A 17,500-nucleotide genomic window follows, 5' to 3' on the forward strand; every position below is an offset into this window, starting at 1 on the left:
ACGGGTCTGTTCCTGTTTACTGATTTAAAACAGCCTGGGTTATCATGCAGAACCTTCTAAAACAACCGCGTATGTGACCAAACATGAATTAATGAGGCCAGACTCATCAAAACAAAGAAAAACATACATTTATATAAGAATTTTCAACGTGACATTATTTCTTAATGCAAATTAAGCAACCCCTGTCCCAATTATTATTATTTTTTTACTCCAATTATACTATACAATTTAAAAAAGTATTATATAAAGTAATATATACATACACATAAATATATATATATATATGAAAGCAACTTATGCAAATAGAAATTAATTCAAAATATGAACTATACTACGGCATCAGTGATATTACAGTATTAGAGTGTTTGATTGACGCTGAGCTCTGTGTGTGTGTTCTGTAAACCGCATGCAGTCGCGCGGATGAAACACACACAGATCAAAGTCTCTCCAGGAATCACTAAACGTCTGGAGAGCTCGCGGGCTCCCGAGGCTCTGATGGTGAACGGGTGCAGCCGGTCAGGCCCTGGAAATGGAAATTTCTAGATGACACCCTGTCATCTGATTAATCTCCTGCTCCCCCACAATGCCCTGCTTCTTTATTACAGCCCTGAATCCCTGTAACGTCTGTGAGATCTTCCCTGAACACAGAGCAGATTCTCGTCACGATGTCCTATCGTCTCACAGTGTCTCCAAACCAGGACGCAATAGGTTTCCAGCAACCACAGTTTGTCGAAACATAATAAGTAATGTGATGGATATCATATTTTGGGATGATGTCAACTTAAATAAACCTCAGTAAATCACAGCGGAAACAAACAGTTCTTTAAAGCGGTGCTATGCAGTTTTGGCAATTTCTTCGCTGTTTTCTTGCGGGTTTCTCTACAGAGCTCCCCCTACAGCTTCGGAATAGATATTTGACAACACTGTCGTCTAAACTCGTTGGCGACTCTCCCCCCTCTGGTCATGTGCATTTGTTTCCAAAGAAGCCGGCGAACGCACAGAGCCATGTCCACTGAGGTATGTATGATACACAGAAGGCTAGCATTTAAGTGTATGTGTGCAGTGCCGTAAAGCAATTCATTACATCGCGAGACCTGATATCACACGATACTTCCTGACGCTGAGGCCGGCGGCCCAAAGTTGCAAGTGTGGTTTTTCCGCTCACAGGCGCTGGGGGAAACGAGACGGCCACCATTCAACCCGGAAATAGTCATATAACCATTCCAATGACTCCGAAGCTGTTCAGTTAAGGTAAATTAAGCTAAAAAAAACACTGCATAGTTCCCCTTTAAGATGGACGGCTGAACTCACCTCCAAAGACTCCTTGGAAATCGGCACACACCGAGCAAACTGAAACACAAAACACAATAATCATTTTATCTCCATTATCTTATTTTCATTATCTTTGGAAGACTGAATCCTAATTGAGCATTAAGTCTGATTAAGCAGGAGTCTTCGTGCAGATCCTCTCTGTGTCTCTTTATAAAGCAGCGACTGCTGATGTGTGTGTGAGATAGTGGCTGATGGGAGCTGATGTGTGTGTGAGACAGCGGCTGATTGGAGCTGATGTCCTCTGATCACTGACCGTTTGCAGTAACACAGGACAACAGCAGATCTGATTCAGCAGGTTTCAGTCGTATACTCACAGTGAGAGGAAGGTTATAGTATTGTCGTATACTCACAGCTAGAGGAAGGTTATAGTATTGTTACTCACAGAGAGAGGAAGGTTATAGTATTGTCGTATACTCACAGCGAGAGGAAGGTTATAGTATTGTTACTCACAGCGAGAGGAAGGTTATAGTATTGTTACTCACAGCGAGAGGAAGGTTATAGTATTGTTACTCACAGAGAGAGGAAGGTTATAGTATTGTCGTATACTCACAGTGAGAGGAAGGTTATAGTATTGTCGTATACTCACAGCTAGAGGAAGGTTATAGTATTGTCGTATACTCACAGTGAGAGGAAGGTTATAGTATTGTTACTCACAGCGAGAGGAAGGTTATAGTATTGTCGTATACTCACAGCTAGAGGAAGGTTATAGTATTGTCGTATACTCACAGCTAGAGGAAGGTTATAGTATTGTCGTATACTCACAGTGAGAGGAAGGTTATAGTATTGTTACTCACAGCGAGAGGAAGGTTATAGTATTGTCGTATACTCACAGCGAGAGGAAGGTTATAGTATTGTCGTATACTCACAGTGAGAGGAAGGTTATAGTATTGTCGTATACTCACAGCGAGAGGAAGGTTATAGTATTGTCGTATACTCACAGCGAGAGGAAGGTTATAGTATTGTTACTCACAGTGAGAGGAAGGTTATAGTATTGTCGTATACTCACAGCGAGAGGAAGGTTATAGTATTGTCGTATACTCACAGTGAGAGGAAGGTTATAGTATTGTCGTATACTCACAGTGAGAGGAAGGTTATAGTATTGTCGTATACTCACAGTGAGAGGAAGGTTATAGTATTGTCGTATACTCACAGCGAGAGGAAGGTTATAGTATTGTCGTATACTCACAGCTAGAGGAAGGTTATAGTATTGTCGTATACTCACAGTGAGAGGAAGGTTATAGTATTGTCGTATACTCACAGTGAGAGGAAGGTTATAGTATTGTCGTATACTCACAGCGAGAGGAAGGTTATAGTATTGTCGTATACTCACAGTGAGAGGAAGGTTATAGTATTGTCGTATACTCACAGTGAGAGGAAGGTTATAGTATTGTCGTATACTCACAGTGAGAGGAAGGTTATAGTATTGTCGTATACTCACAGTGAGAGGAAGTTTATAGTATTGTCGTATACTCACAGCGAGAGGAAGGTTATAGTATTGTCGTATACTCACAGTGAGAGGAAGGTTATAGTGTTGTCGTATACTCACAGCGAGAGGAAGGTTATAGTATTGTCGTATACTCACAGTGAGAGGAAGGTTATAGTATTGTCGTATACTCACAGCTAGAGGAAGGTTATAGTATTGTCGTATACTCACAGTGAGAGGAAGGTTATAGTATTGTCGTATACTCACAGCTAGAGGAAGGTTATAGTATTGTCGTATACTCACAATGAGAGGAAGGTTATAGTATTGTCGTATACTCACAGTGAGAGGAAGGTTATAGTATTGTCGTATACTCACAGTGAGAGGAAGGTTATAGTATTGTCGTATACTCACAGCGAGAGGAAGGTTATAGTATTGTCGTATACTCACAGCTAGAGGAAGGTTATAGTATTGTCGTATACTCACAGTGAGAGGAAGGTTATAGTATTGTCGTATACTCACAGCGAGAGGAAGGTTATAGTATTGTCGTATACTCACAGCGAGAGGAAGGTTATAGTATTATTGTATACTCACAATGAGAGGAAGGTTATAGTATTGTCGTATACTCACAGTGAGAGGAAGGTTATAGTATTGTCGTATACTCACAGCGAGAGGAAGGTTATAGTATTGTCGTATACTCACAGCTAGAGGAAGGTTATAGTATTGTCGTATACTCACAGTGAGAGGAAGGTTATAGTATTGTCGTATACTCACAGCGAGAGGAAGGTTATAGTATTGTCGTATACTCAAAGCGAGAGGAAGGTTATAGTATTGTCGTATACTCACAGCGAGAGGAAGGTTATAGTATTGTTGTATACTCACAGCGAGAGGAAGGTTATAGTATTGTCGTATACTCACAGCGAGAGGAAGGTTATAGTATTGTCGTATACTCACAGCGAGAGGAAGGTTATAGTATTGTCGTATACTCACAGTGAGAGGAAGGTTATAGTATTGTCGTATACTCACAGCGAGAGGAAGGTTATAGTATTGTCGTATACTCACAGCGAGAGGAAGGTTATAGTATTGTTGTATACTCACAATGAGAGGAAGGTTATAGTATTGTCGTATACTCACAGTGAGAGGAAGGTTATAGTATTGTCGTATACTCACAGCGAGAGGAAGGTTATAGTATTGTCGTATACTCACAGCTAGAGGAAGGTTATAGTATTGTCGTATACTCACAGTGAGAGGAAGGTTATAGTATTGTCGTATACTCACAGCGAGAGGAAGGTTATAGTATTGTCGTATACTCAAAGCGAGAGGAAGGTTATAGTATTGTCATATACTCACAGCGAGAGGAAGGTTATAGTATTGTTGTATACTCACAGCGAGAGGAAGGTTATAGTATTGTCGTATACTCACAGCGAGAGGAAGGTTATAGTATTGTCGTATACTCACAGCGAGAGGAAGGTTATAGTATTGTCGTATACTCACAGTGAGAGGAAGGTTATAGTATTGTCGTATACTCACAGCGAGAGGAAGGTTATAGTATTGTCGTATACTCACAGTGAGAGGAAGGTTATAGTATTGTCGTATACTCACAGCGAGAGGAAGGTTATAGTATTGTCGTATACTCACAGCGAGAGGAAGGTTATAGTATTGTCTTATACTCACAGTGAGAGGAAGGTTATAGTATTGTCTTATACTCACAGCGAGAGGAAGGTTATAGTATTGTCGTATACTCACAGCGAGAGGAAGGTTATAGTATTGTCGTATACTCACAGCGAGAGGAAGGTTATAGTATTGTCGTATACTCACAGTGAGAGGGGTTATAGTATTGTTACTCACAGCGAGAGGAAGGTTATAGTATTGTTACTCACAGCGAGAGGAAGGTTATAGTATTGTTACTCACAGCGAGAGGAAGGTTATAGTATTGTTACTCACAGCGAGAGGAAGGTTATAGTATTGTCGTATACTCACAGTGAGAGGAAGGTTATAGTATTGTCGTATACTCACAGTGAGAGGAAGGTTATAGTATTGTTACTCACAGCCAGAGGAAGGTTATAGTATTGTCGTATACTCACAGTGAGAGGAAGGTTATAGTATTGTTACTCACAGCCAGAGGAAGGTTATAGTATTGTCGTATACTCACAGTGAGAGGAAGGTTATAGTATTGTCGTATACTAACAGTGAGAGGAAGGTTATAGTATTGTTACTCACAGCCAGAGGAAGGTTATAGTATTGTTACTCACAGTGAGAGGAAGGTTATAGTATTGTCGTATACTCACAGTGAGAGGAAGGTTATAGTATTGTTACTCACAGCCAGAGGAAGGTTATAGTATTGTCGTATACTCACAGTGAGAGGAAGGTTATTGTATTGTTACTCACAGCGAGAGGAAGGTTATAGTATTGTTACTCACAGCGAGAGGAAGGTTATAGTATTGTCGTATACTCACAGTGAGAGGAAGGTTATAGTATTGTTACTCACAGTGAGAGGAAGGTTATAGTATTGTCGTATACTAACAGTGAGAGGAAGGTTATAGTATTGTTACTCACAGCCAGAGGAAGGTTATAGTATTGTTACTCACAGTGAGAGGAAGGTTATAGTATTGTCGTATACTCACAGTGAGAGGAAGGTCATAGTATTGTCGTATACTCACAGTGAGAGGAAGGTTATAGTATTGTCGTATACTCACAGTGAGAGGAAGGTTATAGTATTGTTACTCACAGCGAGAGGAAGGTTATAGTATTGTTACTCACAGCGAGAGGAAGGTTATAGTATTGTCGTATACTCACAGTGAGAAGAAGGTTATAGTATTGTTACTCACAGCCAGAGGAAGGTTATAGTATTGTCGTATACTCACAGTGAGAGGAAGGTTATAGTATTGTTACTCACAGCGAGAGGAAGGTTATAGTATTGTCGTATACTCACAGTGAGAGGAAGGTTATAGTATTGTTACTCACAGCGAGAGGAAGGTTATAGTATTGTTACTCACAGCGAGAGGAAGGTTATAGTATTGTTACTCACAGAGAGAGGAAGGTTATAGTATTGTTACTCACAGTGAGAGGAAGGTTATAGTATTGTTACTCACAGCTAGAGGAAGGTTATAGTATTGTTACTCACAGCGAGAGGAAGGTTATAGTATTGTTACTCACAGCTAGAGGAAGGTTATAGTATTGTTACTCACAGCGAGAGGAAGGTTATAGTATTGTCGTATACTCACAGCTAGAGGAAGGTTATAGTATTGTATACTCACAGAGAGAGGAAGGTTATAGTATTGTATACTCACAGAGAGAGGAAGGTTATAGTATTGTATACTCACAGAGAGAGGAAGGTTATAGTATTGTTACTCACAGCGAGAGGAAGGTTATAGTATTGTTACTCACAGTGAGAGGAAGGTTATAGTATTGTTACTCACAGCGAGAGGAAGGTTATAGTATTGTTACTCACAGAGAGAGGAAGGTTATAGTATTGTTACTCACAGCGAGAGGAAGGTTATAGTATTGTTACTCACAGCGAGAGGAAGGTTATAGTATTGTTACTCACAGCGAGAGGAAGGTTATAGTATTGTATACTCACAGAGAGAGGAAGGTTATAGTATTGTTACTCACAGCGAGAGGAAGGTTATAGTATTGTTACTCACAGCGAGAGGAAGGTTATAGTATTGTTACTCACAGAGAGAGGAAGGTTATAGTATTGTTACTCACAGCGAGAGGAAGGTTATAGTATTGTTACTCACAGCGAGAGGAAGGTTATAGTATTGTTACTCACAGCGAGAGGAAGGTTATAGTATTGTATACTCACAGAGAGAGGAAGGTTATAGTATTGTTACTCACAGCGAGAGGAAGGTTATAGTATTGTTACTCACAGCGAGAGGAAGGTTATAGTATTGTTACTCACAGCGAGAGCGGAGAGAGGTGGCGATCAGCAGGACGAGGGCCGTGCGGCTCATGGCTCCAGGGATCATGGCTTAAATCAGATCTTCAGACATCAGGAGCTGCTGGGATTCCCTGAGGAGAGAAACACGGATAATGAGATGAGCAGCGCGCCTGATATAGAGCAGATTCCTCCTGATCTGCACCATCTCAGCCACAGACTCTCATATATGAATCCTAGAACTGGAAAGGCAGCTACATATTGTCATGTATAGAAACCCACTTTAGATTCAATAAAACTAAACCATATCCTACACACACAGGAGTGTGGCACCACACAGAGACTTCAGATGTTTCTGATGATCTCAATAATGTCTCAATCGCTCTCTGATTGGCTCACAGTAGTATGAAGACGAAACACAAAGAATAACTAGAAGTTATTCCTCCTGCAGCTTTCTTCCCCTCTCTCCTTTCTCTTTTGATAACCCGATTTAAACTTCATGTTTTACAGTGTTTTTTCTTCTTCTTTTTTTCAGATTTTTTCAGTTTTTCTTTAAATTTTTTCTATTTTTAAAAACCACTGATCTAAACTATAGCCTTAACCAGACTGACCTCTCAGCTGGTTAGTAGCTCAACTGATCAACCACCCAAACCAGTGTGGAGAAAATAATGACCTGTATTATGGTACATTTCTGCAGCAGACGGTCACATGATCATGATAATCAGCTGTTTAATATTCAAATCTCCTCACAATGACACACACAAGCTGCTTTCAATGCGGATTTGCACATGAACTGAATGAAAGGGAAATTATGAGTGAGAAGAACAGAGAGAGAGAGAGAGAGTCACACATGATCTCCTTCACATCTCAACTGTTTCTCCTACAGACATGACATGTCCGATGTTTCTTATGATCTCGTGTGTGTCTCGTATAGAGATCTCAATAACATCACGCTCGCTCTCAGACTGGCTCTCAGTATTATGGAGACGCAAACGGATCAGTGCCAGAATCCATTAACTGTGACGAGCTCAAGCAGAGATATACTGTGGTATCTACAGAGAATACCACGGTACATTGTGTTTAGTTGTCAATGTAACGTAATATCAGTAAATGACATCACACTATTGATTGTTTATGCACAAACATGCATCCATCACTGGCTCCGGAATCATCACATCTTTCCACATTATTCCAGCGGATTGTTTCTGCTTCCTGATGGAGTCGCTGATGATTCCATTAGAGGCGGATGGAGATCTGTGCACTGACAACACACACACACACACACACACACACACACACACACACACACACACACACACACACACACACACACACACACACACAAACACACACCAGATTATTTACTTGCCCTCATGTCACTTAAACCTGCAAGATTTGGAACCAAACAACATTGAAACTCACTGACATTCATTTCTCGAGTTCACACAAATAATTCGATTATAATTAGAATAATTAGCTGTCCGGGAGAAGGTGGCCCGAATCCAGAGGACTCCCCATATCCATGGCTGGGATAGGAATAATTGGGAGTGAGGAGTCGGGGTGGGGGGGTTGGGTGAAGACTGTGGAAAAGACAGTCGAGGAATATATATATATATATATATATATATATATATATATATATACACACACATAGAAACTGATACATTTATTCTTCTGGATTCTTTGATGAATAGAAAGTTCAAAAGAACAGCGTTTATTTGAAGTAGAATCTTTAGTAACATTATAAATGTCTTTCGGTCAGTTTAATGTGTCCTTGATCCCTGCAGTTTGATGTTTGTGCTGAATTAACACTGACTCGTGGCTCATAAACGCTCGTCTCCAGACGTCACGACCCACACCAGGAGCTGATGACCTTCATCTGAAGCTCAATGTTGTTTGTGTGTTGATTCAGCGTGTTCAAGTGCTTTGTGTTCAAACTCAAAGAATAAACAGCCAATTTCAGCTGAATAATAACAGCATTGAACAGGCAGGAACCAGCAGATCAATGAGAAACGCTTAGCTGAGGAAAACACACCAATACATGAGGTCAGGAATTATTATCGGTCACACACACACACACACACACACACACACTCGAGACTACAGACAGTCAGCGCTGGACGTGACATCGTCATCCAGATCATCACGTCACCGCCACAGAATAGACGCATTCATGATTCTCCAGACACGCATGCTAATGTTGAGCCTTTACAGCACAAACACACACTACTGTACACACAGGGGTCAAGGGTCAAGTTAAGAAACAGTCATACAAGGGACTCTCTTAAAGTGCCTTTTATTTGATTAATATATTATCCGCAAACAAAGTATTTTAGAAATACATTTTTTAGATCTGAAGTGCTCATTCAATACGGTTAAATGCACTTATTTCCACGAGGGAATTCTACGTTAGATTAAAGTTCAACCACAAAGACTGATGTGATGATGAGCTGCACAAACTCTACAGTATTCTCTCCACATTCACTAAACCACGAGGGCTTCATTTCTTCTTATTCTGTGTCAGAAGCTCATCATCTCACAGAAGGAGGAGCTCAGCTGTCCTCATGAAGTGAGTCTGGAGGAAAAGCGTGTTATTAAATGTCGTCTTTTGTTGGACAAGAGGTTTATAAATGCGTCTCATGTTTGGAGAGATGTTTGACGCGTGTTGCTTTTTCAAATGCACATTATAAGCGACTCAAACTCAGTGCTTTGAGATGCAGTGTTTACTGAGCCGTACGTCACTGACACGCTGCACATAACTAATAATCACAGCATTTGCGATTTCATAATCGTGATAAGCCAAACAGGTTTAAGTGCGATTACATGTGATTAATCGTGCAGCGCTGTAAAGCACAGTAACACCGCAGTGACACCCTGAAACACATCATCATTCCCGTCTGGCGTCCCACGAGGCCTCAGAATCACAGCCCAGTGTGTGTGTGTGTGTGTGTGTGTGTGTCCCAGATCTCGAGCTCACTGTCCCTGGACGGGGCGTATCGGAGATCAGGAGAGATCAGATTAACTGTGGGACGCTGAAGAGAAACCCTGCTGTGAGCGACGGGACTCGATCAGCAACTCCAGCACTCAGGTGCATGATGGGTAAAACACAGTCAGGCTTTGACACATCAACATCATATCTGAATTATCCAAGTTAACAGAGTGTGTTAAAGATATAAAATATTGGATGACTTGTAATATTTTTCTATTAAATTCAGATAAGACTGATGTATTACTTTTCGGACCACAAACCCATGCACAGAATCTCTGAGAATATAATTTGCATATAGAAGGATGTACTGTAACTTCATCCTCTACCGTTAAAGAACTGGGCTTGTCTTTCGAAAATCATATTTCATAAGTGGTTTTTAAATGATTACAAACTTATATTACATTGATTTGAATAGTTGAGCCTCTTCAGTCAGGACTAGAGTCATGCGATAGCACTGGGACAGTGTTGCTCAAGCTGTTAATGACATCTTTCTATCAGTGGACAATGGAGAAAATGTCATGTTGATCTTACTTGATCTCAGAGCTGCTTTCCATATGGTGGACCATGAGATTTTAATTAAGTGTTTAGAAAACTGGTTTGGTCTGAAGGGCAATGTCCTGTAGGATTGAACCCATTTCAGGACATTGTCCTTCAGATCAACCCACTTTTCTAAACACTCAATTAAAATATCATGGTCCACCATATGGACTGAGATCAAGTAAGATCCCACAAGGGTCGGTCCTTGCTCCGTTATATTAACTCTGATCTACAGGGCCGGCCCTGACCAATTTGCTGCCCTAGGCAAGATTTTACCTGGCGCCCCATGCATCACAGCCCATTTCACCCTGTCATTGTTTTCATGATTTAGCATATATATATATATGCATATATATATGCATATATATATATATATATATATATATATATATATATATATATATATATATATATATATATATACACACACACACATTACAGCAGAACTGTTTCCAACGCTCATAATAAATCATCATATTAGAATGATTTCTAAAGGATCATGTGATAGACCGGATGTCACATGTGACACTGAAGAATGGAGTAATGATGCTGAAAATTCAGCTTTGCATCACAGAAATAAATGATAATTTAAAGTACAATAAATTGAAAACAAATTATTTTTAATTGTAATAATATATCACAATATTACATTTTTTTCTGTATTTTTGATCAAATAAATGCAGGCTTGATGAGCAGAAGAAACTTCTTTCAAAAACATTAAAAATAGTAATGTTTCCAAACTTTTGGCCTGTACTGTATCCCCCTAAAACTGCACAACTGTAGAGTAAAACATTAATAAAAAAGTGATAATAAAAAATGCGTCCTAAAACTGATATGATTGTTACAAAATCACAGTCTGGGGACTCAGAACTCAGAACAACTGCTAACATTAAGTTTAAGGTAAAAATAACTGCCATGAAATTATAGTATCTTATTCCTATGCAATAAATTGTTCATTCACTACATCACTTTCTTTACCTCTGTCTTTATCCTCTTCTCTTCTTTTTGGCACTGTATCTATCGCAAACTATGCTCATTTATAATGTGTCATGTAAATTCGGACTTCCGTCACAATCAGGAAACTTTCACCGTGTCTAGAACTTTCGCGAGCTGCCAGGCCCGTTTCTACGAGCTGTGTGTTAATCATGGTGTTAACAAAAGCAGTGCTGTCTACATTGGATGCGGCATCGGGCACGCTACACAACAAATTACCAGCAACTGATCGCGCACGCGCTCTGTTTCTGACGTACTTCAAGCACTCGATGGGCGGGGGAAGATTGAAGAGCCGGACTTTTTTTTTTTTTTTGCTTTATTTGGTAGTATTTCGAATTAATGGTTTTAAAATAGTAGCCTATTATAAAAAAAATATATATATGTAAAAAAAAAAAAAAATCACAATTCACTCATTCTGGCGCCCCTATGGATGAGTGGCGCCCTTAGCATTTGCCTATACCGCCTATGCCGCGGGCCGGCCCTGCTGATCTATTTTCCGAAAATACCATTTGGCATTTCATGGTTACGTGGATGATACTCAGATTTCTGCGTCAGTTACCTTTTTTCCCCTACTTCAAGCACTGGCCTCGACTGTTGTAATATTCCCGTCTTTGCTTATTTTAACATTTTGAACATATCCCTCCACTGCATATTGCAGCCCTTTCTGTCGTGCTCTGGAGGATATGTCTGCTGCATTACTAAGGAGCTCAATCCAGCCATGTGTCTGTTTCTCAATTGTTTGACGGGCGTAGTAACAATAACTAGGGGGCGTGGCTTTTGCAAACGGTCAATTTCAATAAGATTCTCGTACTTGTTCTTAAGGCTCTTTACAATCAGGCACATATGTCCATGTCCAACATGTTGTCAGTATATACTCCAGATCCTGGAGATCATCAGCTTCTTCTGTGTCCAAATACAAACATAAGAGCGATAGAGCTTTCTCACGAGCAGGTCCAGAACTTCAGAACGATCTCCCCCTCTCTACTAGATCACTAGCTACTTTCAGAGTTAGGCTAAAATCACATCTGTCTACCGCTATGTGAGAACTCTCATGAAGGGGTTTCGATTGCAAATGTGTCTGTTTTATGTGGTTCTATGAACTGAATTGAATCAAGGTCACGGGTTCGATCCCCAAGGAAGGCATGAAGTATCAGCGTGTCCTAGTTCCCGCTCAAACTGACCCATTAGCCTGAGCGTTTGAGGCGTTTTGCTGTATTGTGTTCAGCGTCTTTCAGAGAGCTGCAGATTTGGGTCACGGCTTTCATCGTCGCTCTGAACGAACACGACAGACGAAACATCACCGAATCATCCAGGATCACTCCAGGTGAACATTAACACATATCTAATACACCACATCTAAACTATAGCACACATTAAACACAGTGATGCTTCTGTCCAAAGACTCACCATCAACAAGAAGAAAAGAAGGAAGGAAAGCTGGGAATCCTGGGAGGATGAAGTGATTTTCATTTTATAGAGCCAGATTTATCATCACATTCGGAATGTGCAGAAAACAGAGATCGTCATGAAGAGACGGCAGTGTTTGACTTCAGCTCGATATCTCAATATTCCAGCATGTTCTCTGAGTCACTGAGCGATCAGGGTCCTCAGCCTTCAGCTCAAACACTGCCTTATTGTACATCACTGGACACACACACACCAAAACATGACATTAATGAACTCTCACATTTCATCAGCACAGAGGGTCAAGGAGACACACACACACACACACACACACACACACACACCATGAGCAAACACTGCCATCACCATAATTGCACAAAACATGAATAAACGGCATCTATTCTTGATTAGATTTGTACTATATCTTCTGATAGGCTACTGTATAAACACTCTAGCTGTTTTAATTAGTAAGAGAAGATCTAGTTATCAAATCAAGTTAAATGTATTTGTACAGCACTTCACAATATATACTGTTTCAAAGCAGCTTTACAGGAATGCTAATGTTTATAATATCTTAATGTCTTCATGCCTTATATTCACATTTATCAGAGTACAGCTGGATGATAACAGTTACATTTAATGATGAGACAAACAATCATACAGTGTATGAATACTTAGAAGCCCACACTCGTTACTGACACACTCGTTACTCTGACACACACTCGTTACTCTGACACACACTCGTTACTCGGACACACTCGTTACTGACACACTCGTTACTCTGACACACACTCGTTACTCTGACACACACTCGTTACTCTGACACACACTCGTTACTCTGACACACTCGTTACTCTGACACACTCGTTACTCTGACACACACTCGTTACTCTGACACACACTCGTTACTCTGACACACACTCGTTACTCTGACACACACTCGTTACTCTGACACACACTCGTTACTGACACACTCGTTACTCTGACACACACTCGTTACTCTGACACACACTCGTTACTGACACACTCGTTACTCTGACACACACTCGTTACTCTGACACACACTCGTTACTGACACACTCGTTACTCTGACACACACTCGTTACTCTGACACACTCGTTACTCTGACACACTCGTTACTCTGACACACTCGTTACTCTGACACACACTCGTTACTCTGACACACTTGTTACTCTGACACACTCGTTACTCTGACACACTCGTTACTCTGACACACACTCGTTACTCTGACACACTCGTTACTCTGACACACTCGTTACTGACACACTCGTTACTCTGACACACACTCGTTACTCTGACACACACTCGTTACTGACACACTCGTTACTCTGACACACACTCGTTACTCTGACACACACTCGTTACTCTGACACACTCGTTACTCTGACACACTCGTTACTCTGACACACTCGTTACTCTGACACACACTCGTTACTCTGACACACTCGTTACTCTGACACACTCGTTACTGACACACTCGTTACTCTGACACACACTCGTTACTCTGACACACACTCGTTACTCTGACACATCGTTACAGACACACTCATTACTGACACACTAGTTACTGACACACACTCGTTACTCTGACACACACTCGTTACTGACACACTCGTTACTCTGACACACACTCTTTACTGACACACTCGTTACTCTGACACACACTCGTTACTCTGACACACACTCGTTACTCTGACACATCGTTACAGACACACTCATTACTGACACACTAGTTACTGACACACACTCGTTACTCTGACACACACTCGTTACTCTGACACACTAGTTACTGACACACTAGTTACTGACACACACTCGTTACTCTGACACACACTTGTTACTCTGACACACTAGTTACAGACACACTCATTACTGACACACTAGTTACTGACACACACTCGTTACTCTGACACACACTTGTTACTCTGACACACTAGTTACTGACACACACTCGTTACTCTGACACACTAGTTACTGACACACTCATTACTGACACACTCATTACTCTGACACATCGTTGCAGACACACTCATTACTGACACACTAGTTACTGAAGAGTAACAACCCTTTTCTGTAAAGACTGTATTGTAAAAAGCTCTGCAATAAACTTGAATCGAATCAGGCAGTTGAGATTTGCTATATAGTAAAGAATATTGCTGAATGTACATTATTTAAGGAGATATAAAGTTAAACATAAATAACTAACTTTCTCCTCACGAGACTCTCTAGCAGACAAACACAGGTTTAAATACGCACACGCATGTCATGTGTCTTCAGCTGGTGTTGGTCGTAGAGTGAGAGAGTCAGACGTGGTGAAGTGTGTCCTTGAGGAATTAAGCATCATCTCAACAATAGGTCGTTCTTCAGGGCGCCGTGACTGTCACTGGCGTCTGACACACACAGATGCGCCACTGTACGACAGAAAGAGCCATTCACCCATCCAGACTTCATGAATCTGAACAATCACACATCAGAGTTTAAATGGAGTCTCAATGGCCTGGTTCCACAGACAGAGCTTATATTAAGCCAGGATTAGACCATTTAAGTAGTTTTTTAAACGTGCCTTAGAGAAGAACATTACTGGTGTGCATCTGGAGACAAAACAAACAGCTCAAACATGCTTAAGCCTTGTCTGTGAAACCGGGCATAAATCACATGTACTGCTCACACTTCTGTCTCAACACATTCTCTCTGCTGCACTGTGTGTGAAATGAACAAATACAAACATCTCTTCTAAATCTAATGAGAAATGCCAGTACATATTGAGATATCTGACTTGCGTATTTCATGATGTTCAATAAATCATTTTGAGATCATCAGCATTAATGTGTGTCTGATCTGAAATCTACCAAAAACTGATGAATTTAGACAGTGAGATGCATTTCATTATTATTTATATTAAATTAAAATTTTATAAAAATAATGTTAATAATGTACATTTAAATGTAAAATATAATTAACATAATATTAATATTAATAATAATATAAATTACATTAAAATTGTACTAAAACTAAAATATTGTTACAAATAAAATTAATAATATTGTCACTCAAATTAAATTAGTTTAAAAATTGTAAATATTGTTAAAATAATATTAATGTAACTTAAAATATATTACATTTTATAGAAAAGTATTGTTACAAATATGTTATTATTATTAATAATACAAATATTGTCAAAGGGGTCCTATTATGCTTTTTCACTTTTTCAACTTTAGTTAGTGTGTAATTTTGCTGTTTGAGCACAAAAAAGATCTGCAAGGTTACAAAGCTCAAAGTCCAATCCAAACGGAGATATTTTATTTTAAAAATCCACTTTCCAAGAACTACAACGAACGGTTCGTTTGGATTTCCTTGAAGTCATAATGTTCCTCATTTAAATAATCCCGGCCCACGGAATATGCAGAATAGCAGACGAGGCCTGTTTGAGCTGCTGCTGTCAAAGAGACGATGTATTTCCACAACTCATTTGTTTAAGAATGGTTCAAATGTATTTTAAACACTGTTCCTGAACATGATAATCCCGATGTTTGTCTGTGCGCGGCACATTTGATGAAGAAGCTTCCAGAACCACGATGAAGGCTATACGCACAAAAGCTTCTCCTGAAATGGAGCAGTTTCTTTTTTTTCCAGGACAATCTGTTGTTTGTGGATCACAACTTGTAAGTATGTCTTATTATTTGTAGTTGTGTTTTCTATAAACAGTTCCAATTATAAGCTTTATGTAGCTTTATGCTATGATGTAGCCTAATTGAATGGCAAAGCTTTGCCTTTGTAGTGTTTAGCTTCTCTAAGACTGTTCACCGCCCGTAAATTAACTATGTTTTTGTGATTGATTACTGTTTGTATTACCATAGTTTTCCGACAAATATCATGATAAATAGACAATATTGTACCTATATTGTACAAAGAAAAACACAACACTCTGAAACATCCTGTGAAAACGGTGCTTGCAAAGTCTGTGAATAAAAAAACGTTCTGGATGATCCTCTTGTTCGTTAACATTGTCAGGGTCTGAATCGGGTTTGAAATTGCAGCCATCCTTTATTTACACTAGAGAAGATCTCTCGGTTACGGAGGGTTGGGACATTTCCCGAACACACGCTAAGCTCTGCCAATCACAACACACTGGGCCAGCTGACCAATCACAGCACATTTTGTGTTTCGGAAGGAGGGGCTTCATCAAAACCGGAACTGAACGCGTTCGGGACAGACTGGGGAGAGAGGAGCCGTAATAATGTAAAATATGTGTTTTTTGAACAATCAAGCATGAAAGCACATTCTAGTACACCCCAACAACAAAATCAAGACTTATAATAATAATACCCCTTTAATTTGTACTGCAGTATCAGCAGAAACATGTGAGATTCCTCAGGTGTTTTTCTCAGGAGAAACAGAAGCGACGATGGGAACTTCACTGGTATACACACATCAGAGCGACAGGAACACTGTAAACTTAAACTACACTGTAAACTGTCACAATCCTGATGCATTCTGGGTGTTTCTTCTGTGCTGTTCCCTCTTATTCTGCTCAGTGATTAATTAATCTATAGATTAGCGTCTGTTAAGCAAGATTCCCCAAGGGACGGAGTGAATAAACACAGAATACAGAGAAAAAAGCTTGAAATAAGACCTCCTCCAGATGTTTCAAACAATCCTTCACTTCAGAGTTTGAACTACTAAACAAAAGAAGCATTATATGTTACTGTTAAAACTTCTCTATAGACTAACTGAGTGTGATTTTTACTTAAAATAGCCATATTAGCATGAGCTGAAATCACCGAAGCGATGTGGAGAACGATCGCTTACAGATTTACATTCACACACACACTGATCATGTGAACCTGATCAAACATTTACATTCACACACACACTGATCATATGAACCTGATCAAACTCCAGACTGAAGAAGCACATCGCTGTCGGC

At 39.9% G+C, this 17,500-nt stretch overlaps 1 protein-coding gene across 5 annotated transcripts in view; it reads right to left on the minus strand.

Annotated features, from left to right (window-relative positions):
- Positions 1-17,500, minus strand: part of cntn1a (contactin 1a) — a 62,599-nt gene that overhangs the window by 32,380 nt on the left and 12,719 nt on the right. For 3 of the 5 annotated variants that reach the window (XM_081355915.1, XM_081355918.1, XM_081355919.1), the window contains exons 2-3: positions 6,654-6,763; positions 1,312-1,350 (exon numbers count right to left, since the gene is read on the minus strand). In XM_081355915.1, the coding sequence (XP_081212041.1) occupies positions 1,312-1,350; positions 6,654-6,720 (106 nt within the window). In that variant the 5' untranslated portion in view covers positions 6,721-6,763. Of the gene's footprint in view, positions 1-1,311; positions 1,351-6,653; positions 6,764-12,555; positions 12,758-14,829; positions 14,852-17,500 lie in introns of those variants that run through there. The other 2 variants (XM_081355917.1, XM_081355916.1) reach the window with 2 other exon arrangements.

The sequence above is a fragment of the Scardinius erythrophthalmus genome (assembly GCF_964197995.2).
Source record: "Scardinius erythrophthalmus genome assembly, chromosome: 24".
Lineage (NCBI taxonomy): Eukaryota > Metazoa > Chordata > Actinopteri > Cypriniformes > Leuciscidae > Scardinius > Scardinius erythrophthalmus.